Source organism: Salvelinus sp. IW2-2015, linkage group LG8 (assembly GCF_002910315.2).
Source record: "Salvelinus sp. IW2-2015 linkage group LG8, ASM291031v2, whole genome shotgun sequence".
NCBI classification, from domain to species: domain Eukaryota; kingdom Metazoa; phylum Chordata; class Actinopteri; order Salmoniformes; family Salmonidae; genus Salvelinus; species Salvelinus sp. IW2-2015.
Genome location: NC_036848.1, coordinates 38793600 through 38816341, shown reverse-complemented (window position 1 = coordinate 38816341; position 22742 = coordinate 38793600). Strand labels below are relative to the sequence as shown.

Genomic DNA, 22742 nt, shown 5'->3' with positions numbered 1-22742 from the left:
GACACTTGTAGGCTGAGTTCCTCTGGCACTATCTAGGCCAGGGATGGGCAACAGTACTGTTTTATGTTTGTTGTCTTGTGGAAATGATTAATTTGGATTTAAAAAAACAACTCTGGACTACACTTGAACGTCTAAATTCTGAAAGTAGTTATGAATTATGGTGGACCTATATATTTTGAAATAACTGCCCTTTTTTTCTGGCCCACAGTTTATTTGACAAACAAATCTGCCCACACTGTTCTATTTAGGATGATGTCTTGTGTCTCAGAGGTTATGGTTTTCTCTAATGCTGTAATGTGACTGACGGAGTGTGCTGTCATTTCCTGTACAGTCGGTGCAGGACTTCATGCTGCGTGTGTCAGCTGACCGTCTGGCCAGGGCCTTGTTCCAGCTGGCTATCTGTGGGGGGTCGCTGGCTGCCCCTCAGGACCTGGTGCCCAAAGAGAAGCCAGCCAGACACACTCAGGAGAGGAGAGCTGAGGAGAAAACACAGGCCACACCACCCAGCGAAGGTAGCTGCTAACATCACTCATTATCAGCGTCTCACTTTGTATCAATGAGAAGATTAAGTGTAGGTTGTTAAAATCTGGATCTTGAAATTGTTAAAGAATCCTATCATATCATATTACCGTGAATGTACAACAATGACCTTTGTGTTTACATGTGRGTGTGTCTCAGCCGCAGTCAAGCAGGTCCTGAAGGACAGCCTGTCCAATCACAGCTTTCCATTCACCCTGGCCCATGTGGCGTCTCTGGAGAGGAAGTTAGCCAAGCACTTCCAGGTCACAGAGTTCACCTCTTTGGATCAGGGCTCCTTCCTGGAGTTCCTGGTCAAACAGGCTCAGGTAACATAAACTACTTCTCTTCTAATCTTTGTCTGTTCAATCACTCTCCTGTTCTCCTCTCCCGTCACCCCTCTTCCTTCAGTGGTCATGAGGAAAAAGATGCGAGGAGAGGAACCATTCTAGAGTGCAGTGGCGTGTCCCAAATAGCACCCTATTCCCTATATAGTGCACTACTTTTGCCTGTGCTCTGGTCAAAACTAGTGCACTAAATAGTAGTGCACTAAATAGGGAATAGGGTGTGATTTCAGACACTGCCTTATACCTCTCATGCTGTATTGATGAATCCATCCTCTCTTCTTGTCTGTGTGAAGGTCCTGCAGGAGACAGTAGGCGGTGCTGTGGTCGTGGGCAGCAGTAGTGGTGGTGGTGGTCAGGACTGGCAGGGCCAGGGGTGTGGCTTCAGACCCAACAGACAAGACGTGTTTGAGTTTATCAGACAGTGTGGCACTACATCAGCCAACGAACCAGACGGGGTGAGTGAGACGCGTGGTCACGCTCGCGCAAACACACACACACACACACTCCTATTGATTGCTATGATAAAAAAAGTACATAAATAAAAAGACTTATAAATGTCTGTACTGATCATGTTTATTGATCTCTCTATCTCTGTGGGTGTCTTTCTCCCAGCTGTCCCACATCGAGTGGTGTCTGAGAGCCCACTACGGGGTGAGGGACAGTCGAGACCTGGGGCTGGGACCTCTTAGGACCTTGGTGGGACTGGTGCAGRGCCAGAGCGAGCTCAGTCTGGGAGGAGGGCTCAGCCATGTGCTCTACGAGGCAGCCCTGCTCCCCAGAGACGCCAGGTAAGAGGATGTCCCAAATTGCACTCTATTCCCTATATAGTGCACTATCCCTCCACTATGAGGGAATAGGGTACCATTTGGGACTCACACCTCTCCTACAGTACAGTAGAGTGGAACGTTGGGGGCAGATTGGGTGTAAAGTCGGCCTTTAATTGGACTGATCAAATCAAATGTCAATCTCCTTTTCACTTATCTTAAACCCCTGTTCACTCTTTCTTTTTCTCTCACTCCTTCCATGCTCTATTACTCTACCCCTTCCCCCCCAGCAGTAGCAGTAGTATAGGTGAGGCCCAGCAGATGGTGGGTATCCTAGGGGAGGTATCTCAGACCCAGGCCTTGTCCTGTCTTCTCTCCTGCCCTCTACTGGATGAGCTGGGTCAGTGGAGCCAGTGGGAGCTGGTCTTCAGGCCCCGCCACGGACCCCTTAAGGACTTCATCGACAGGAACGCTGGTAGGAACCATACACAGCAATTACAAATTGACCCCCTAGCCCCTACAGTCTTAGACTGGGGTTGTAGTGTTACCGATAGTAATGTATCTGTTGAAGGCCAATAATGTTTGATCACGTTGGTGGGCTTATATACAGACATTTCGTTTCTTGTGTTTTTTTGTTCTAAATTGAACATCGGTACAAAGTTGATCATAATAAATATACATGACATGTCCATCTGTTGTGGGGCAGCGAGCACAGACCTGTCAGCGTTGGAGGTATCCCCAGGTGTTCTCCTGCGGGTCACCACCTGTACAGGGGACAAGCTCTTCTCCCAGGCAGCCATGACCCTTGACCCCGTGGGCACGGCAGGACACCTGGTCTCCATGGTGGTGGCTGATGGGACAGCCAACGCCCCCACCGCCCTCCTGGCCAATCACATGGAGAGCTCTCTGGCGGCGGCGGTAGCAAAGGAAGGTAAGAAGGCGATGGGGAACTTGATATCATGATTATTTGTATCAATCCAGTGTCAATTTGTTTTGAAAACTCTGCTTCATGAGTGCTGCAGAAACATTTCTCACCCAAAAGGTCTTCCTGGTGTGCGCTTGCATTAAATTAAAGGGTAACTACACCCAAAAATAAATGTTTCTTATATTTTTCCCATACCTCAAGTGGTCTCCTGATGTGGTTTAAGCATTGTTGTGGACTTAGAACATTCACCACTTATGTTGTTTTTCTAAGAAAAAATGGTGATTTCCAGGGCTTGACATTCAAGTAAATTTGCCAGTGGCACACCGGACCAGTACCAGGTGAAACTACTGGCCCGAATGAGGAAATTACTGGCTTCGGCCAAGAATTTTATTTGTCACGTGCTGATTACAACAGGTGTAGACCTTACCATGAAATGCTTACTTACAAGACCTTAAAACTTCTTATGGCTGCAGTCCCGTTAACGGGATCGATATGACAACAGCCAGTCGAAGTGCAGGGCGCCAAATTCAAAAAACAGAAATCTCATAATTAAAATTCCTCAGACATTCATGTGTCTTATATCATTTTAAAGGTAATCTTGTTGTTAATCCCACCAAAGTGTCCGATTTCAAATAGGCTTTTCAGCGAAAGCACTACAAACGATTATGTTAGGTCACCACAAAACCACAATAATCACAGACATTTTTTCCAGCTAAAGATAGCTTCACAAAAACCAGAATAGAGATAAAATTAATCACTAACCTTCGATTATTTTCATCAGATGACACTCATAGGACTTCATGTTACACAATACATGCATGTTTTGTTTGATTAAATTCATATTTATATAAAAAAATCTGAGTTTACATTGAGGCGACTAGATTCACTAGTTGCAAAAACATCAAGTGACTTTGCATAGCCACATCGTTTCAACGAAATACTCATCATAAATATAGATGATAATACAAGTTATACACATGGAATTATAGATATACCTCTCCTTAATGCAACCGCTGTGTCAGATTTCAAAAAAACTTTACGGAAAAAGAAACGCACGCTATAATCTGAGACGGCGCTCAAAAGTAAAATACCACAGCTGCAAAGATGGCGTCAACATAAACACGAAAATACATGATAAATATTCCCTTACCTTTGATGATCTACATCAGAAAGCACACCAGGAATCCCAGGTCCACAATAAATGTTTGTTTTGTTTGAAAAAATCTGTTATTTATGTCCAAATACCTTCTTTTGTTAGTGCGTCTGGTTTACATATCCAAACGCTAATTCTGGTCAGCATTATATCGGACAAAAACTTCAAAAAGTGATATTACCGGTCGAAGAAACATTTCAAACTAAGTACAGAATCAATCATTAGGATGTTTTTAACATATAGCTTCAATAAAGTTCCAACCGGAGTATTCTTTCTTGTCTTCGTGAGCAATGGAACGCAAGTGACTACCATGAGGATAAAGCATGATCAGAAAATGGCTGCTTGGTGGACACCTGACTGATTCTGCTATCATTCTCTCCCACAACATCATAGAAGTCTCATTATAATTTCTATTGATGGTTGACATCTAGTGGAACCCCTAGGCAGTGCACAATCATTCATATCTCAAGGGGATTTCATTAGGGACTCTGGTGAATACYTACAAGCTCAGATTTCTGACTTCCTGTTTTGATTTCAACTCAGGATTTTGCCTGCCAATATGAGTTCTGTTAATCTCACAGACATAATTCAAACAGTTTTAGAAACTTTAGAGTGTTTTCTATCCAATACTAATAATAATATGCAAATATTAGCAACTATGACTGAGGAGCAGGCCGTTTGATATGGGCACCTTTCATCCAAGCTACTCAATACTGCCCCTTCAGCCATAAGAAGTTTTAACCAACAATGCAGTTTTAAGAAAATATAGTTAAGAAAAATATTTACTAAATAAACTAAAGTAAAACATTTGAGCAAAAATAAAATAACAATAAGGCTATATACAGGGGGTACCGGTACCGAGTCAATGTGCGGGGGTACAGATTAGTCGAGGTAATATGTACATGTAGGTAGGGGTAAAGTGACTCTATGGTACAGAGGTCCTGGTTGGCAGGAAGCTTGGCCCCAGTGATGTACTGGGCCGTACACACTACCATCAGTAGCGCCTTGCGACCGAAGGCTGAGCAGTTGCCATACCAGGCGGAGGTGCAACCAGTCAGTATGCTCTCGATGGTGCAGCTGTAGAACTTCTTGAGGATCTGGGCACCCATGCCAAATCTATTCAGTCTCCTGAGGGGGAATAGGTGTTGTTGTGCCCTCTTCACGACTTGGTGTGTTTGGACCATGATAGTTTGTTGATGATGTGGACACCAAGGAACTTGAAGCTCTCAACCTGCTCCACTACAGCCGCGTCGATGAGAATGGGGAAGTGCTCAGCCCTCCTTTTCCTGTAGTCCACGATCATCTCCTTTTGTCTTGATCACATTGAGGGAGAGGGTGTTGTCCTGGCAGCAGGTCTCTCACCTCCTCCCTATAGGCTGTCTCATCGTTGTCGGTGATTAGGCAGCTACATGTAGGTAGGCCTACGTAAACCTTTTTTTTGCTAATAATGACATTGTTGTGTAGGATGTCTGATATTTTAAAAAAGACTGAAAAGCAGGTGGGCACTTTTATCCTGTGATTTTGGAATGCGCGTGCCTGTGTTCAACTCTGAATTGATGACGACTCTGGCATGAGTATCTAGAACGTACTGAGGCGGGGCTCACTCGAGACAGAGGGAAGGCTTTGACATTCTTGACGAATGCAGCTTGATAACAAGTTTGAGTGTCAAATGTGAAGGATTAAATACAAATATACGCCATATGAAAGCTTGATTAACTGGCCCGGTGTGCTCAGCATATGTTGCCGGGCCAGCGGCAGCCCCGAATGTCTAGCCCTAAAATTGAGAGCAAAAACCTAAAAACATTTTGAAAAACGGAAACCTTGAAAACGGAGAAAACAGAATTTGGGGATAAATCGCAATCGGCAAATGTTTTATTGGGCCCTAGGAACTCTCTAAAGTCTGTGTGAGGGTGGTGGGGTGGTTGTGAACAGAAGTCCAATAAGAATATTTTATATATATATATATATATATATATATATATATATATATAATTTATAAGATGTTTCTTCAGATCTGTCACGGGCTGAGGAGGATGGGTCGTGTTTCAGCTCTGTGGCTCTCTTCCTCCTGGACTGTCTGATCCGCATCCCCACCAGAACCTGCCGGGCCCTGCTGCAACAGGTCAGCGTTCAAGTCACAGGTTGTGTCTGAAATGGCACCCTATTCCTTACATAGTGCATTACTTTTGACCAGGMCCCACAGGGAGCCCTACAGTTCATATTCAAAACCAGCCATGATTGGAAAGAAATTCTGTAATCAATTTGGACCTGTATAACCTCTCTCCATCCCCCTCCTTTTAGGTGTTTCTGGAGCCCTTCTCTCGGGTGCTGGGTGGCCAGGCAAAGTCTAAAGCGGTGCTGCTGTCTACAGCCCGGTCCAACCTGCGCCACCTCAACTGTCTGCACCAGCTGGGCATCGTGCTTGGCATCACAGACTGGGTCAAGGACTACCACACCAAGCTCAGCCCACCACAGAACCAGGACCTAAACCAGAGCCAGAACCAGGCCCAAACACCACCAGTCGACCAGACCAAGGTCAGAACAGGGGAAATTACCATCAGTGATGCTGTCAATTCAGTTTATATTTTAAATTTAAATGTATTTCATGAATTGAATATTGTCCATTGTTTTTTTATCCGTAGCTGTTTGTATAAAAACAAGTCTAAAGCTCCACTTTTTTGCTTTGTAAAAAATCTTCCCCCTTCGCTCTTTCTTATCCTATCTCCAGGCTGCTCCTGTGGATTCTGTGAGCAGAAGTCTCTCTCAGACTCTCAGTGAGGATGAGGAGTTCCCAGAGAACTACAGCTCTGACTCCTCCCACCCCACTCAGCCACAGCACGCAGGTGAGGAGCGCACTAGAGCATTATGTGTTATGTAGTGAATGTTTAAACAACATTGGAAACGTTTTAGAAAATCCCTAACCGAAATRWTTTTTTATTTTTTTTAACAAATAATAAATCAATCGCAGTGCAGTTATGACAAAACTACTCCAAACAGGCTCCGATCGTCATCATAAAGGGATTTTTAAATTTACAAATACCTAATGCAACAATGCTGTAACGTTAGTAGGAGGAGATATGCATCTTTCCCGTTTCTTTTGCCATGGATATAAAGTGCTCCGCACGTCATTGTCGTTGGAAAAATGGCACAGAGTGAGACGGAAGCGACAGCAGCGAATTCCTTAGGAACAGAGTGAGAGAATCACAGCGCTGATTACAGAAATGATTGCAGTTGTCAATGGTAGAGGATGTCGGTTTCAATACCCTAATGGCATATCTAGAACCAGACTACAAGATGCCTTGTCGAAAAACCGTGACGACCCTGATGGAGAAATTGTGCAATGATTGCTCTGCAAGTACAAAGCAAAAGCTCTCGAACACTATACGTGGCGTTAACAGATTTCTGGACATCTATGAACACGCTGTCGAACATCATTGCAACGAGCCATCACATTAATGAGAAGCGGGACATGAAGTACATACTGAGAACATGAAGGAGAGGCACACAACAGAGAACCTAAAACGTCATTAATACCATCGTTGCTGAGTGAGTGGGGACAGCAGTAAAGTGAGCGCCGTCRMGTAGGGTTTCCACTAGTTACCACAGCCAGAAAGTCAAAATTGGCAATATCCTAAAAATGTATGAGAACGAAAGTGATCTTTTTGGTCTTCATTTCAGGTTAGAGTTAGGTATAAGGTTAGCAGTTTGGTTAAGGTTGGAATTAGGGTTAGGTTTAATATCACATTTTAAGGAAATCAATTATGGAAATAGGCAGGCTTTGTGACTGTATTTCTTAAGAGTCTAACCTGTTGGGTTCTCCGGTAGGCCATCATTGTAAATAAGAATTTGTTCTTAACTGACGTGCCTAGTTAAATAAAATWAAACAATATTTGGCCTTAACTACTATAACCTATATAAACGCATTGAATAACACATTCATAAATGGCAATAGACGGAATAAGGTTTTGAAGTGTCTGTCATATCTAGGAGATATGTTTTTATTTACACATATTGAACCCCTTTTTCTTTTTTACTAGGCACGAAACTTCCTCCATACTTCCATTTAATAAAAAATAAAAAATGGTACRGGTTACCTTCAGACGAGTTCCCGTGACACTTAGAGCAAAATGGAGAACACCTTCGTGTTCGGGAGAATCTCCCCTTTCCACAGTGGGGTCACATTAGTTTGTAGCCAAAACGATTCGGATGCTACAAAACACAAGTTGGCACATCGATGTTACCTACTTCAGAAGAGTCCCCTGACACTTGTGGGGGTCGTAGAGCAAAATCGTGAGAGTCTCCCGGTACAGACGTTTTCATAAGAAGACCTATTTTTGGGATGTCTCATTGTCTGACAAACACCCCCCATTCTAGCTATGCCGCCTTTCACCGCCGATGCGGAAGTGCGACATCGGCYGATGTAGTGYATTGAGACGCATCCAATGCAAAAAACACATCTCTATCTGGGGATTTTGGGGGATTTTTGTTATTATGTTACTTAGATTCATTCGACTCTAGGGGGTTATGGCTGTGGTACCTAGTGACGACCAGTATGTAGGTAGATTCAACTGCATTGCCCCTTAGCAGTCATACGCAGAACCGCATCTGAATTGTGAATTCTTGTCATTGTTGCTGATGTCAACGTTGTGAACAGAATGCCCCATGGTGGCAGTGGGGGCATGGGCAGGCATAAGCTATGGACAACGAACACAATTGCATTTTATCGATGGCAATTTAAATGCACAGAGATACCGTGACGAGATCGGCCAATTTTTTAAAATGTATTTTATATATATATATATTTGTAATAATGACAATTACAACAATACTGAATGAACCCTTTTAAAAAAAATGAATACATAAATGCAAATRAATTTAGTCTCAAATAAATAATGAAACATGTTCAATTTGGTTTAAATAATGCAAAAACACAGTGTTGGAGAAGAAAGTAAAAGTGCAATATGTGCCATGTAAGAAAGCTAACGTTTAAGTTCCTTGCTCAGAACATGKGAACATATGAAAGCTGGTGGTTCCTTATAACATGAGTCTTCAATATTCCCAGTTAAGAAGTTTTAGGTTGTAATTATTATAGGAATTATAGGACTATTTCTCTCTATACGATTTGTATTTCATATACCTTTGACTATTGGATGTTCTTATAGGCACTTTAGTATTGCCAGCCTAACCTCGGGAGTTGATAGGCTTGAAGTCATAAACAGCGCTGTMCTTCAAGCATTGCGAGGAGCTGCTGGCAAACGCACGAAAGTGCTGTTTGAATGAATGCCTATGACCCTGCTGCTGCCTACCACCGCTCAGTCAGACTGCTCTATCAAATCATAGACTTAATTATAATATAATAAACACACAAATACGGYCCTTAGGTCATTAATATGGTCAAATCCGCAAACTAAAGTTTATTCTTTCAGTGAAATACGGAACCGTTCCGTATTTTATGGAACGGGTGGCATCCATAAGTCTAAATATTACTTTTACATTGCACAACCTTCAATGTTATGTCAAAATTATTTAAATTCTGGCAAATTAATTATGGTCTTTGTTCGGGAAGAAATGGTCTTCACACAGTTCGCAACAAGCCAGGCGGCCCAAACTGCTGCATATACCCTGACTCTGTTTGCACAGAACACAAGAGAAGTGACACAATTTCCCTAGTTAATATTGCCTGCTTACATGAATTTCTTTTAACTAAATATGCAGATTAAAAAAAAAAATACACTCGTGTATTGATTTTAAGAAAGGCATTGATGTTTATGGTTAGGTACATTGGTGCAACGACGGTGCTTTTTTCACGAATGCGCTTGTTAAATCATCACCCGTTTGGCAAAGTAGGCTGTGATTCGATGATAAATTAACAGGCACCGCATTGATTATTTGCAATGCAGGACAAGCTAGTTAACCTAGTAATATCATCAACCATGTGTAGTTAACTAGTGATTATGTTAAGATTGATTGTTTTTTATAAGATAAGTTTAATACTAGCTAGCGACTTACCTTGGTTCCTTGCTGCACTCGAGTAACAGGTGGTCAGCCTGCCGCGCAGTCTCCTCGTGGAGTGCAATGTAATCGGCCATAATCGACGTCCAAAAAGGCCGATTACTGCCTATGGGACTCCAGATCACGGCCGATTGTGATCGAATACGGGTCTGCATACTGTATCTGTATTCCCAGTCATGTGAAATCCATAGATTAGGGCCTAATGAATTTATTTAAATTGACTGATTTCCTTATATGAACTGTAACTCAGTAAAATCTTTTAAATGTATGTATGTTGCGTTTATTTTTGTTCAGTGTAGTTTCTAGGCCAAACCGTTCACATGCTACGGGCGATTTTGTGAGAAGACTGATTTTCAAGATGTCTCATGGTCTGACAAACACCGCTCTAGCTCTGTCACCTTTCATCGCAGATGCGGAAGTGCGACATTGTTGGATGCAGGGGATTGCTAATTAGATTTCCACTGGGGCGTTGACATCCACGCTAGGGGGGTATTAATAAGCTAAATGTTTTTTTTTTAAARGGTTGATTTCACAGGTTGAAAAGGGAACAGAAAGAAATTATACAAACCGGTACTTTTTMGGGGGTTCAAACCAGTTCAGAACTTTATTTTGCTGGTCGGAACAGTTGAACGAAACAAAAAAAAATAGTGGTTCTATTCAGAACAAACAAAAAAAAGAAGTTTTTGTTCCAGCCCCTGGTTTAAACGTTAAGATGCATGTTAAATTTGTCACATCCCTAGTAGTGAAAATACAGTCCGATTTCTAACAGATCTTCGTCCTTCAGATGGCTGGGATGAAGACGACGATGATGAGTTGTATGAGCTGACCTCTGAGATCTTGGAGACACTCGGAGACACACACACCGAGAAAGACGGAGAGGATGACCTAGAGGAAGGAAAGTCATTGGCTGAGCCTGAGAAAGCGGACAATGCTGATAGCCAATCAGAGAGCAGAGTGGATTGCCACAAGGACATAATTGATGACATCAGGTTTGTCTTCAACCTCCTTTATACTGCCTAATGTATAAAATGATACAATACATGAATATAAACACTAACCTGGTCTCACAATGCTGTCTGTTACAGGAAGAGTGAGTTTGGTATTGGAGTAGAGCTGAATGAGGAGGGTCAGAGGTTGATGACTGTTCACCAGGAGAGGCTGGGGCGCAGTCTGGACCGGCTGTCCACTGAACTCTACAGCAAAGACACACACTTTGTACTGGAACTCATACAGGTGACTCCCTCTCTCCTCTGTCTCACCCCTTCTTCCTCTGTCTTCCCCTCTCTCCTCTGTCTCCCCTCTCCTCTGTCTCCGCTCTCTCTTCTGCTCCCTCATCTCTCCTCTGTCCCGGCTCTCTCCTCTCTGTCTGCCTCCTCTGTCCCCCCCCTCTCCTCCTCTGTCTCCCCCTCCTCCTCTGTCCGCCGCCCCCTCTCTCCTCTGTCTCCCTCTCATCGCTTTCGTTTCTTCTCTATCTGTTCTTCTCCCCTCTCCTCTGTCTCTCATCCCCTCTCCTCTGTCTTGTTTATCCCTTTAACCCTCTCTCTGCCTGAGCTCATCCAGGTGTTTTGAGATCTACTGTATGCAATGCACTTAGAATGTGCTTTCTTCATTGTGCTATTCACAGAACGCTGATGATAACAGTTACCCGACAGAGGGGGGCACGGTCCCTGCACTGGCCTTTGTTGTGGAGAAAGGCTGTGTGACTGTCCTGAACAACGAGACAGGCTTCCAGGAGAAAAACATCCGGGCCATCTGTGACGTGGGCCGCAGCACCAAGGGCAAACACAAATACGGATACATAGGTAACAGCTAAAAGAGTTTGAAACCCTATTGGTAACCAATCTAAGACTAGATCTGAGGTGCACCAAAAGTATTTTCTCAACTGTTTCTCCACGTCTTCCTCCTTCRTTAGGTCAGAAGGGAATAGGTTTTAAATCCGTGTTCAAGGTGACTGACTGTCCTGAGATCCACTCTAACGGATTCCATCTGTGCTTCAACAAGACCAGTGGCCCCATGGGATACATCCTGCCACACTGGGTCGACGACGAGAGACCTCTCAACACACACCTGGCCAACCACACACATACCAGGTTAGTGGTGGTATCTCTCACACACCTGGCTGACGACACACACACCAGGTTAGTGGTGGCATCACTCACATACAACAAACTGACTACACACACACCTGAGTGACAACACATACCCACACCAGGTGTGTCTAGTAGTAACGTCTAATTTTATTTGTCACGTGCGCTTAATACAACAGGTGTAGACATTACTGTGAAATTGTTATTTACGAGCTCTTTCCCAACAATGCAGAGTCAAAGTTAGGAAAATGTGCACCTTTTTAGAGTGGCCTTTTTTTGTTCCCTGCACACAATAAAATAAGAGTAACGGGGCTTTCTACATGGAGCACCGGCACCGAGTCAGTGTGCTGGGGTACGAGGTAGTTGAGGTAATATGTACATGTAGGTAGGGGTAAAAGTGACTAGGCAATCAGGATACAGAATAAACTAGTGTGTGTGTGTGTGTGTGTGTGTGTGTGTGTGTGCGGCGTCAACATGCGTGTGTGCTCCGTTGTTTGTGTGTCGGCTTGTCAGTGCAGTATGTGCGAGTGTGTGGGTAGGTCTCCAGGTAGGACTCCAGTGAGTGTGTGGGTAGACTCCAGGTAGGACTCCAGCGAGTGTGTGGGTGGACTCCAGTGAGTGTGTGGGTGGACTCCAGGTAAGACTCCAGTGAGTGTGTGGGTAGACGCGCAGCGGAGTGGTGGCGGGTAGAACTCCCAAGGTTAGGAATCCAGTGAGTGTGTGGGTCTGCAAGACGCTCCAGTCTGAGTGTGCGGGTAGACTTCCAGGTAGGACTCCAGTGAGTGTGTGGGTAGACTCCAGGTAGGACTCCAGTGAGTGTGTGGTAGACTCCAGGTAGGACTCCAGTGAGTGGTGTGGGTGGGACTCCAGGGTAGGACTACCAGTGAGTGTGTGGGTAGGATCCAGGTAAGACTCAGTGAGTGTGTGGGTAGACTCCAAGCGAGTGTGCGGGTAGATCCAGGTAGGACTCCAGTGAGTGTGTGGGTAGACTCCAGTGAGTGTGTGGGTTAGACTCCAGTGAGTTGTGTGGGTAGACTCCAGTGAGTGTGTGGGGTAGGACTCCCAGTGAGTGTGTGGGTAGACTCCAGTGGAGTGGTGTGGTAGGACTCCAGTGAGTGTGTGGGTAGACTCCAGCGAGTGTGTGGGTAGACTCCAGCGAGTGTGTGGGTAGACTCCAGCGAGTGTGTGGGTAGATCCAGCGAGTGGTGGTAGACTCCAGTAGGACTCAGTGAGTGTGTGGGCGGACGCCAGGAGTGTGTGGGTCGGGAACGCCAGGAGGTGGTGTGGGGCGAGACGCCAGCGAGTGTGGTGGGCGGACGCCAGCGAGTGGTGTGGGCGGACGCCAGCGAGTGTGTGGGCGGACTGCCCAGCGAGTGTGTGGGCGCCTCCAGCGAGTGTGTGGGCGGACTCCAGCGAGTGTGTGGGCGGACTCGCAGCGAGAATGTGTGGGCGGACTCCAGCGAGTGTGTGGGCGGACTCCAGCGAGTGTGTGGGCGGACTCCAGCGAGTGTGTGGGCGGACTCCAGCGAGTGTGTGGGCGGCTCCAGCGAGTGTGTGGGCGGACTCCAGCGAGTGTGTGGGCTCCAGCGAGTGTGTGGCGGACTCCAGCCGAGATGTGTGGGCGGACTCCAGAGAGGAGTGTGGGCGATACAGCCGTGCAAGAAAGTCGTGCACATGTGGCTATTTTGTGCTTAATTTAGAGTTATTTATGCAACTTTATTTGCGACTCAAACGTTAGGCTGTATGTTCTGATTTTTTAAATACATTCTAAAGCTGCTTGATGCGACTCAATTGCATGATTTGATAAAAGTCGCATGAAAGGCATGAGTTCTGCTCTGTTTCTTGCGCAGGCTGCACACTTCATTCACAATTTGACAAGCGCTTGATAATATTCTCACCCGTCAGACTATTCTCAATTTAATTCTGGTCTTTACATATAACATACTAATATATGTGGGTGCCGTGTGGCTCAGTTGGTAGAGCATGGCGCTTGCAACGCCAGGGTTGTGGGTTCATTGCCCCACCGGGGGGACCAGGATGAATATGTATGAACTTTCCAATTTGTAAGTCGCTCTGGATAAGAGCGTCAGCTAAATGACTTAAATGTAAATGTATGTGTGAAATAATTTTTTATTTAGAATGGCTCATAAAAAGTCATCTGCAGCCTGCACTTGAATAGCACCAGTTGTAAAGCGGATTAATGTGCTTAATTTTAAGAATTGACCAATAAATATAGCACCACGAGAAAGCTGTGATCCTTTTTGAAATAGTGGCCAGTCATTGCGCAATTGCGTGGCTCGCTAGGCTCTGGATCCTATGGATCCTAGGCCTATAGGCCATGTTTTGGAGTTATTTGGCCACTTTAGTTGCGAAACAAACCTTATCAAAACATATAGGCCTTTGGGCTAGGCAACATGTTGCATGTGACTATGATTTGAAAAGGTCAAGGAAAAATGGCATGCGTTGTTTCTTGCCCATCGTGTTGATGCCCAACACGATGGGCATCAATCACAAGTGATAATATTCTCACCCATCATACTATTCTCAATTTAATCTTGTCTTTACATATACTAAATAGTATACAGTGCCTTCAGAAAGTATTCACACACCATCACCTTTTTCCAAATTTTATGTTACATTCACCTTTCAGCAGGACAATAACCTAAAACACAAGGCCAAATGTACAGTGGAGTTGCTTACCAAAAAGAGAAAGTTCCTGAGTGGCCGAGTTGCAGTTATGACTGAAATCTACAGTGCCTGCGGAAACTATTCAGACCCGTTGACTGTTTCCACGTTTTGTTACGTTACAGCCTTTTTCTAAAATGTATTAAATAAAACATCTACACACAATACCTCATAATGACAAAGCAAAAACAGGTTTTTAGAAATGTAGAAGTATTCAGACCCTTTGCAATGAGACTTGAATTTGAGCTCTGGTGCATCCTGTTTCCATTGATCCTTGAGATGTTTCTACAACTTGATTGGAGTCCACCTGTGGTAAATTCAATTGATTAGACATTATTTGGAAAGGCACACACCTGTCTATATAAGGTCCCACAGTTTACAGTGCATGTCAGAGCAAAAACCATGCCATGAGGTCAAAGCAATTGTCCGTAGACCTCTGAGACAGAATTGTGTCGATGCACAGATCTGGGCAAGTGTAGCAAAAAAGTTCTGCTGCATAGAAGTTTCCCAAGAACACTGTGGCCTCCATCATTCTTAAATGGAAGAAGTTTGGAATCACCAAGACTCTTCCTAGAGCTGGCCGCCCGGCCAAACTGAGCAATTGGGGGAGAAGGGCCTTGGTCAGAGAGGTGGCCAAGAACCCGATGGTCACTCTGACAGAGCTCTAGAGTTACTCTGTGGAGATGGGAAAACCTTCCAGAATGACAACCATCTCGGATGCACTACACCGATGAGGCCTTTATGGTAGAGTGGCCAGACGGAAGCCACTCCTCAGTAAAAGGCACATGACAGCTCGCTTGAGCTGTCAGACCATGAGAAACAAGATTCTCTGGTCTGATGAAACCAAGATTGAACTCTTTAGCCTGAATGCCAAGTGTCATGTCTGGAGGAAACCTGACACCATCCCTACGGTGAAGCATGGTGGGGGCAGCATCATGCTGTGGGGATGTTTTTCAGCTCAGGGACTGGGAGACTGGTCAGGATCAAGGCAAAGTTGAACAGAGCAAAGTACAGAGAGATCCTTGATGAAAACCTCCTCCAGAGTGCTCAGGACTTCAGACTGGGGCGAATGTTCACCTTCCAACAGGACAACGACCCTAACCACACAGCCAAGACAACGCAGGAGTGACTTCGGGATTAATCTCTGAATGTTCTTGAGTGGCCCAGCCAGAGCCCGGACTCACAAGCATTTTGCTACACCAACAATAACATCTGCTAAACACGTGTATGTGACTAATACAATTTGACTTGAACCCGATCGAACATCTGGAGAGACCTGAAAATAGCTGTGCAGCAACGCTCCCCATCCAACCTGACAGAGCTTGAGAGGATCTGCAGAGAAGAATAGGAGAAACTCCCCAAATACAGGTGTGCCAAGCTTGTAGCGTCATACCCAAGAAGAATCAATGCGGTGATCGCTGCCAAAGGTGCTTCAACATAGTACTGAATAAAGGGTCTGAATACTCATGTAAATTTGATTTTTCTTTTTTCTTTTCATAAATGAAATAGAATTTTTAAAAACTTTGTCATTGTGGGGAATTGTGTGTAGATGGGTGACACCCAACGAGCGTCAGAGCCAGTGTAGTAGGATTCGATCTTGCTCCTTTATTGAAGCTTTGCCTGTTTGATGGTTTGTCAGAGGGTGTAGCGGTATTTCTTATAAGCGTCTAGATTAGTGTCTCGCTCCTTGAAAGCTGCAGCTCTAGCCTTTAGCTCAGTGCGTATTTTGCCTTTAACCCGTGGCTTCTGGTTGGGATATGTTCGTACGGTCACTGTGGGGACGATGTCGTTGATGCACCTATTAATAAAGCCAGTTACTAAGGTGGTGTACTCCTCAGTGCCATTTGATGAATCCCAGAACATATTCCAGTCTGTGCTAGCGAAACAGTTCTGTAGCTTCGCATCCACTTCATCGGACCACTTCCGTATTGCGTGCATCACTGGTACTTCCTGTTTGAGTTTTTGTCTGTAAGCAGGAATCAGGAGGATATAATTATGGTCAGATTTGACACATGGAGGGCGAGGGAGAGCTTTGTATGAGTTTCTGTGTGTGGAGTAGAGGTGATTTAGAGTTTTTTTTCTGTTCTTGTTGCACCGATGACATGGATTTCAGTTTTCCTGCATTAAAATCACCGGCCACTAGGAGCGCCAACTCTGGATGAGAATTTTCTTGTTTACTTATGGCCCTATACAGCTCGTTGAGTGCCAACATTGGTTTGTGGTGGTAAATAGACGGCTACGAAAAATATAGATAAACTCTATAACTCAGGCAAGCAGAACCGTCTATACTCAGTAATTTAGAGGCAGTCACATCAATGTTGAATGTTTGTGTTGTGTCAGCTGGACCACTAAGATCTGTCTGCCGCTGCGCTCGGAGTGCTACCAGACCAGAAACCTGTTCCACGATGTCCACCCCTCTCTGCTGCTCTTCCTACATCGCCTACGATCTATCACCATCTACAACCAGGTAACACACACACAAAGGTCATGGCTCCACCACGCCTTTCAATAGGCTTCGAGGAGCTTCCACCATGTTGCTTCCAATGTACAAACACCGAGCGGTAGAGGCAAGGAGTTAACTTCAGACTGGAATGTTGTTTGCTGACATCTGACTTATCTCTCTCTGTGTGTTTCCCTGGCCAGGCTGAGAAGCGGATGGTGACCATGACGCGTAGAGACCTGAGTCACAGCGTCCTGGAGGTGGAACACACTGAGGGAACAGAACGCTGGCTGGTGGTCAAACACACACTGCACCCCACCAAGGTACCACACACACACACACACACACACACACACACACACACACACACACACACAATGATCCTCTCATCTCCTCGTCTGTGTGTGTTATGTAAGTGTTCCTCTGTCTACACCGCTGAGACAGAAAGCTTCTTCTGCTCTCTGTCAGACATGCAGGCTCTCTCATTAGGAAGGTGTAGTGAATTAATTTCCACTGCTGGGAGGAATATTTGACATGAAAGACCAGGCACAGACACGTTTTGTTGATGTTTCTGATATAATTGCCTTTTTTGAGTCTGGCTTCCCTTATCCCCCATCCCTCTCTTTATCTCTGTCTCTCTCTCGCTCTCTTCCCCTCTTCCTCTCTCTCCCTCTTTATTTCTCTCTCCTTTATCCCTCCACCCTCTCTCCCCCCAGAAAGCCAGCTGCCAGTTACCTGCAGTGAGGTTATGCAACAGTAGAGACAGATCAGAGAATGAACAGACTCACAGATGTTACATGGTTTATCGAAAACAGTGAGGCTAATTTTAATGGGTTCCCATTGTGACAGTGCATATTGAAATGCTGTTTATAGTCAATGTTCAAACTCAAATCTTTTCAGGTTTTCTCTCGTCTCTCTGTGGGAGTTGTCCTCTGATCAGTGGCAAAACAGAGCACTTGTCTCAGTGACTGCCTGGTGATTGTCTGTGTTTGAGTACTTTCCTTTCCTCTTGTCCATGAGGGCTTACTAATCTAACTTAATGGGAAGGGTAAAAGCAAGGCTTCACAGCTTTCACAGATCAATTGAAGACAGATCAGRGATTATTTCGAAGAAGGGAGGCGAAAAGGAACTATTAGAAAGTGCCGAAATGTAATGATGATCATGGTGTTACGGTGATATGTTTCCCCGTTAGATCAAAGATGAAGTGGAGTCCACTGAGCTCGCCCTGGCCTTCCAGCTGGGTGATGACCTCACAGGAAGTGACATCCGAGCCCCGCCCCAGAAGCAGCCAGTCTTCGCCTTCCTGCCTCTCCGAAGCTTCGGCTTCCGCTTCATCATCCAAGGTCACACACACACACACGCGCTGGTGCTCTCCTCAAGGTTCACCCAAATTGCCCATTTAAAATGCACCCTTGCAGTAATACCGCACAAGCTCATACCAAGCCTTCCAAATACTTTTCAAGCTTTATTTTTTCCTCTTTCACTCCAGGTGACTTTGACATTCCTTCTTCTCGTGAGGATGTGGACAGAGATAGCTCATGGAACCAGTGGCTCCGTTCTGAGATCCCCCAACTCTTCTTACGCGCCATGGACGTCTTCAGTGTAAGAGAAAGGAGGGAGGGAGAGGATGATCAAAATAATTTACTCCTGCTCTGCACGTTGTGGTCCTAAGTTGTGTTTCTGACCCGTCTCATCTTCTCACCTCTCCTCTCCAGGATCACCCAGAGTTCAGTGGGCTGAAGGGCCTATGTAATTTCCTGCAGTTTGTCCCTCTGCCTGACGAGGTGCTCGACTTCTTCAAGCCTGTCGCCGGGCAGATTATACAGCTGCTCAAGGGAAAGGCCTTCTTACCCACACTCAACACAGGTACCCTACCTCTGTACCCCTCTTTCTCTCTCTCTCCTTCTCCATACTTCTATCTCTATCCGTAAGTCAGCCTTATATTTTGTTTATTTAGTAAATATTTTCTTAACTCTTATTTTTCTTAAAACGGTGTTGTTGGTTAAGGTCTACACCTGTTGTATTCGGCACATGTGACAAATAAAATTAGATTTGAGTAAATCTTCATCTTCCTGCTCATGTAACCATCATATGTGCCTGTATCAAGTATGTATTTTTACTATGTTTTTGTAACTTTCCCCAGGTTGTTGCTGTAAATGAAAATGTATTTTCAGTCAACTCACCTGGTAAAATAAGAATAAATAAAATCAACTGACTCCTGTCTCCCATCTTCTCCTCTCCAGATGGTTCTGTGGTCTACAAGCTACCCTCCCAGGTCGCTGTGTGTCGGGATCCGGTCATTCGCGACGTGATTGATGGAGAGGAGCTAAACAGACACCTGTCTCTGTCCTATCTGCATCCGGGCCTGCTGCCAGCCCCGCCCCTATCCCTGCTCACTCACCTGGGAGTACGACACCTGAGGGGGAGTGACGTCACCACAGTAACAACCGCCATGGCCAAGGAGCTGTTGCAGGGAGATGGTGTCAACTCAGGTGAGGGGAGGGTGGTGTGTGTGTGTGCGCGCACGTTGTTTATATTTCTTTGTGATGGACGCAAACCCACTCTCTATCTCTGTCTCTGTGTATCAGACTCAGGCCTGCGTCATCTGGCCAGGTTGTTGGTGTGTAACTTCCGTGCGTTGGAGCAGGGCTACGGAGAGACAGACTCTATCCTGACCACCCTCAGAGATCTACCCATAATCCCACTGGCTGACGGGCGCATGGTGGCACTCAGCGGAGAGGGAGTCTTCTTCCCCATGACTGAGACCAAGAAGCACAGCAACACAGGTAACATGGCAACATTTTAGAAAAATAAGCTTTTTATGCGTATGGAAACATTTCTGGGATCTTTTATTTCACCTAATTAAACATGGGACCAACACTTTACATGTTGTGTTTTATATTTTTGTTCAGTGTAGTTCACTTGGGAAAATAGACCATTCTTTATAATTTTTTCAAAGTCTACCCAGAAATATAACCAGCTGGTGGTATATTCAGGGTTGTAAGTGTAAGAGATATWTGTGGTAGTAGGTTTGAAAATAGAAGCTGCTTGTTCCATCAAAGACTACTCACCCCCCCCCCCCGTAAGGGCACGAGAGCTTGACGTCAAGAGTGGTGTGTTCTCTTCCCCACATGTCCTTACGCACACACAGAGAGGCGCAGAGGTGGTATTACAACAGCACTGGTGTGCGTCAGCACATTGACAAAAATAACCCAAAAGCAGCTTTAGAGCAGGGCCAGGACGATACCAGTATCGCGATACTCGTTAGTATCGCGGCAAGGAAACAAAACTTGAAACGGGTTTAACTTCTTTAGGAAAACAGCCCTAATGTTGGAAACAAACATCATTATGTTGTCATTCAGAGGCACATTTATTTATTTTCCAAGCTATAGCACACAATATTTTACATACATACAACTCAAGGACCAAAGAGTTTGGGCTGCTTCGTGTTTTCATTTTTACCAAGGAAAAAAGATTGCGATACTGGTATCGTCCCGGCCCTACTTTAAGCGTGTCTATAATTAATAGATTTCCATGCTGTGATGTAAGTCTCCTTCCTCTAAACTTGTTTGGTGCCTCTACTCGGTAAGAGTGCTACTGCTTCTTAATTAAGCCATTTCTTCTGCATTGCCAATTTTAACCTATGTTTGATATAGTTCCACTCTCTCCCTCCTCTCCTCTAGGTGTATATGGAGCACTGTACAGGGATGTGTGTGTGGTCCACCCGTCTCTGCTTTCCTGTGTGGAACCACTGGAGAGCCAGCAGATCCGAGAGCTGCTCAGGAGGCTGGGAGTCCACGAGCTAGAGCCACAGCAACTGCTTGAGAAACACATATACCCTGCCCTGAAGAACAACACATGGAAGGTAACACACACACACACAGACATCCATTGTTCTATATAAATTGATAATTGATTTKTATATTTGTTCTTAAGTGCACAAATAGCATCTTCTCATCCACTATCCCTTCCTCTTTAATTGTTTTTTAGTTTAACCTTTATTTGACTAGACAAGTCAGTTAAGAACAAATTATTATTTACAATGACGGCCTACTAAAAGGCAAAAGGCCTCCTGCGGGGAGGGGGGCTGGGATTAAAATGTTTAATAAATTAAAATATAGGACAAAACACACATCACGACAAGAGAGACAACATAACACTACATATAGAGAGACCTAAGACAACAACACAGCATGGTAGCAACACAACATGACAACAACATGGTAGAAACACAACATGGCAGAGGCACAACATGGTAGCAGCACAAAACAGGGTACAAACATTGTTGGGCACAGACAACAGCACAAAGGGCAAGAAGGTAGAGACAACAATACATCACGCAAAGCAGCCACAACTGTCAGTAAGAGTGTCCATGATTGAGTCTTTGAAGGAAAACTGTCCAGTTTGAATGTTAGTTGCAGCTCGTTCCAGTCCCTAGCTGCAGCGAATTGAAAAGAGGAGCGACCCTGTGCTTTGGGGACCTTTAACAGAATGTGACTGGCAGAACGGGTGTTGTATGTGGAGGATGAGGGCTTCAGTAAATATATCAGATAGGGGGGAGTGAGGCCTAAGAGGGTTTTATAAATAAGCATCAACCAGTGGGTCTTGTGACGGGTATACAGAGATGACCAGTTTACAGAGGAGTATAGAGTGCAGTGATGTGTCCTATAAGGAGCATTGGTGGGAAATCTGATGGCCGAATGGTAAAGAACATCTAGCCGCTCGAGAACACCCMMACCTGCCGATKTATAAATGAAGTCTCCYTAATCTAGCATGGGTAGGATGGTCARCTGAATCAGGGTTAGTMTGYRAGCTGMGGCGAAAGAGGAGCGATTACGATAGAGGAAACCAAGTCTAGATTTAACTTTAGCCTGCAGCTTTCATATGTGCTGAGAGAAGGACAGTGTACCGTCTAGCCATACTCCCAAGTACTTGTATGAGGTGACTACCTCAYGCTCTAAACCCTCAGAGGTCGTAATCACACCTGGCAAAGCCGGCCAGAGGTGGTTAGAATAGGATGGGGGGCCAAAAGTCTTTGTGAACAATAGAGAGTCAGAGTCAGTCCCACGGCAGGGTAAACAAGAAATGTTGATCTGGAGCGAAGTTTATGCTGTGAAGGGTAACACCCTGTATATATCCCTGCTGAAAAATCCAAGTTTATCAACCTCCAAAACAATCTTATTGTAAGAAAACATGTTGAAAAATGTGAGAGCTCACATGCAGCTGTGTGCCTTCACTTATSATTCAGTCCTTATAAAGTCAAATATATCATTGTCATGTATTTTCTTGCCTTTATCTAACTCTAAATCTATACTTTATTTAAAACATGCTGAAAAATGCAGGAGCTTATCTGCTCATGACCTCTCTCTCTCCATCTCTCCCTCCCCCTCTCCGTCTCTGTCTCTGTCTCTCGCTCTCTCTCTCTCTTCTCCAGTCCAAGCCGGTGGAGGCAGTGGTGAGCTACCTAGTGTTCATCAAGCAGCACTCCTCCCCTCAGGAGTACACTCACCCAGACACTGTAGTACCGGTACTGACCACAAGGGGACTGCTCTGCCCTGCTGACCACAAAGTACACTTCTCTACACACTACGGCAATATGGACCTGCCCAACAAACTACCAGGTACACACACACTGTAATTATTAGGTCATCACTATAGAATTCTCAAAATGTTACCATTTATAAGTAAATACCAGTCAGCTAGCAGTTAAGGAAAGTGTTTGTAGAGAACTGTTGAACTGGCCCAAATACTACTGCATGACTAAATACAATGGGATATTGTTCCCAGAAGTAAACCTTGCCCTTTGTGACTGT

The 22742-nt window shown here is 44.9% G+C and overlaps 1 protein-coding gene across 5 annotated transcripts in view; it reads left to right on the top strand.

Annotated features, from left to right (window-relative positions):
- Positions 1-22742, top strand: part of wu:fj29h11 (uncharacterized) — a 58319-nt gene that overhangs the window by 24528 nt on the left and 11049 nt on the right. For 3 of the 5 annotated variants that reach the window (XM_023993286.2, XM_023993283.2, XM_023993287.2), the window contains 22 exons: positions 332-512; positions 679-845; positions 1157-1318; positions 1476-1651; positions 1918-2102; positions 2334-2558; positions 5718-5827; positions 6007-6240; positions 6434-6548; positions 10487-10706; positions 10803-10950; positions 11342-11519; positions 11630-11807; positions 16830-16956; positions 17133-17252; positions 18122-18272; positions 18419-18531; positions 18645-18795; positions 19173-19421; positions 19518-19715; positions 20613-20794; positions 22364-22550. In XM_023993286.2, the coding sequence (XP_023849054.1) occupies positions 332-512; positions 679-845; positions 1157-1318; positions 1476-1651; positions 1918-2102; positions 2334-2558; positions 5718-5827; positions 6007-6240; positions 6434-6548; positions 10487-10706; positions 10803-10950; positions 11342-11519; positions 11630-11807; positions 16830-16956; positions 17133-17252; positions 18122-18272; positions 18419-18531; positions 18645-18795; positions 19173-19421; positions 19518-19715; positions 20613-20794; positions 22364-22550 (3757 nt within the window). The remainder of the gene's footprint in view (positions 1-331; positions 513-678; positions 846-1156; positions 1319-1475; positions 1652-1917; positions 2103-2333; positions 2559-5717; positions 5828-6006; positions 6241-6433; positions 6549-10486; positions 10707-10802; positions 10951-11341; positions 11520-11629; positions 11808-16829; positions 16957-17132; positions 17253-18121; positions 18273-18418; positions 18532-18644; positions 18796-19172; positions 19422-19517; positions 19716-20612; positions 20795-22363; positions 22551-22742) is intronic. The other 2 variants (XM_023993284.3, XM_023993285.2) reach the window with 2 other exon arrangements.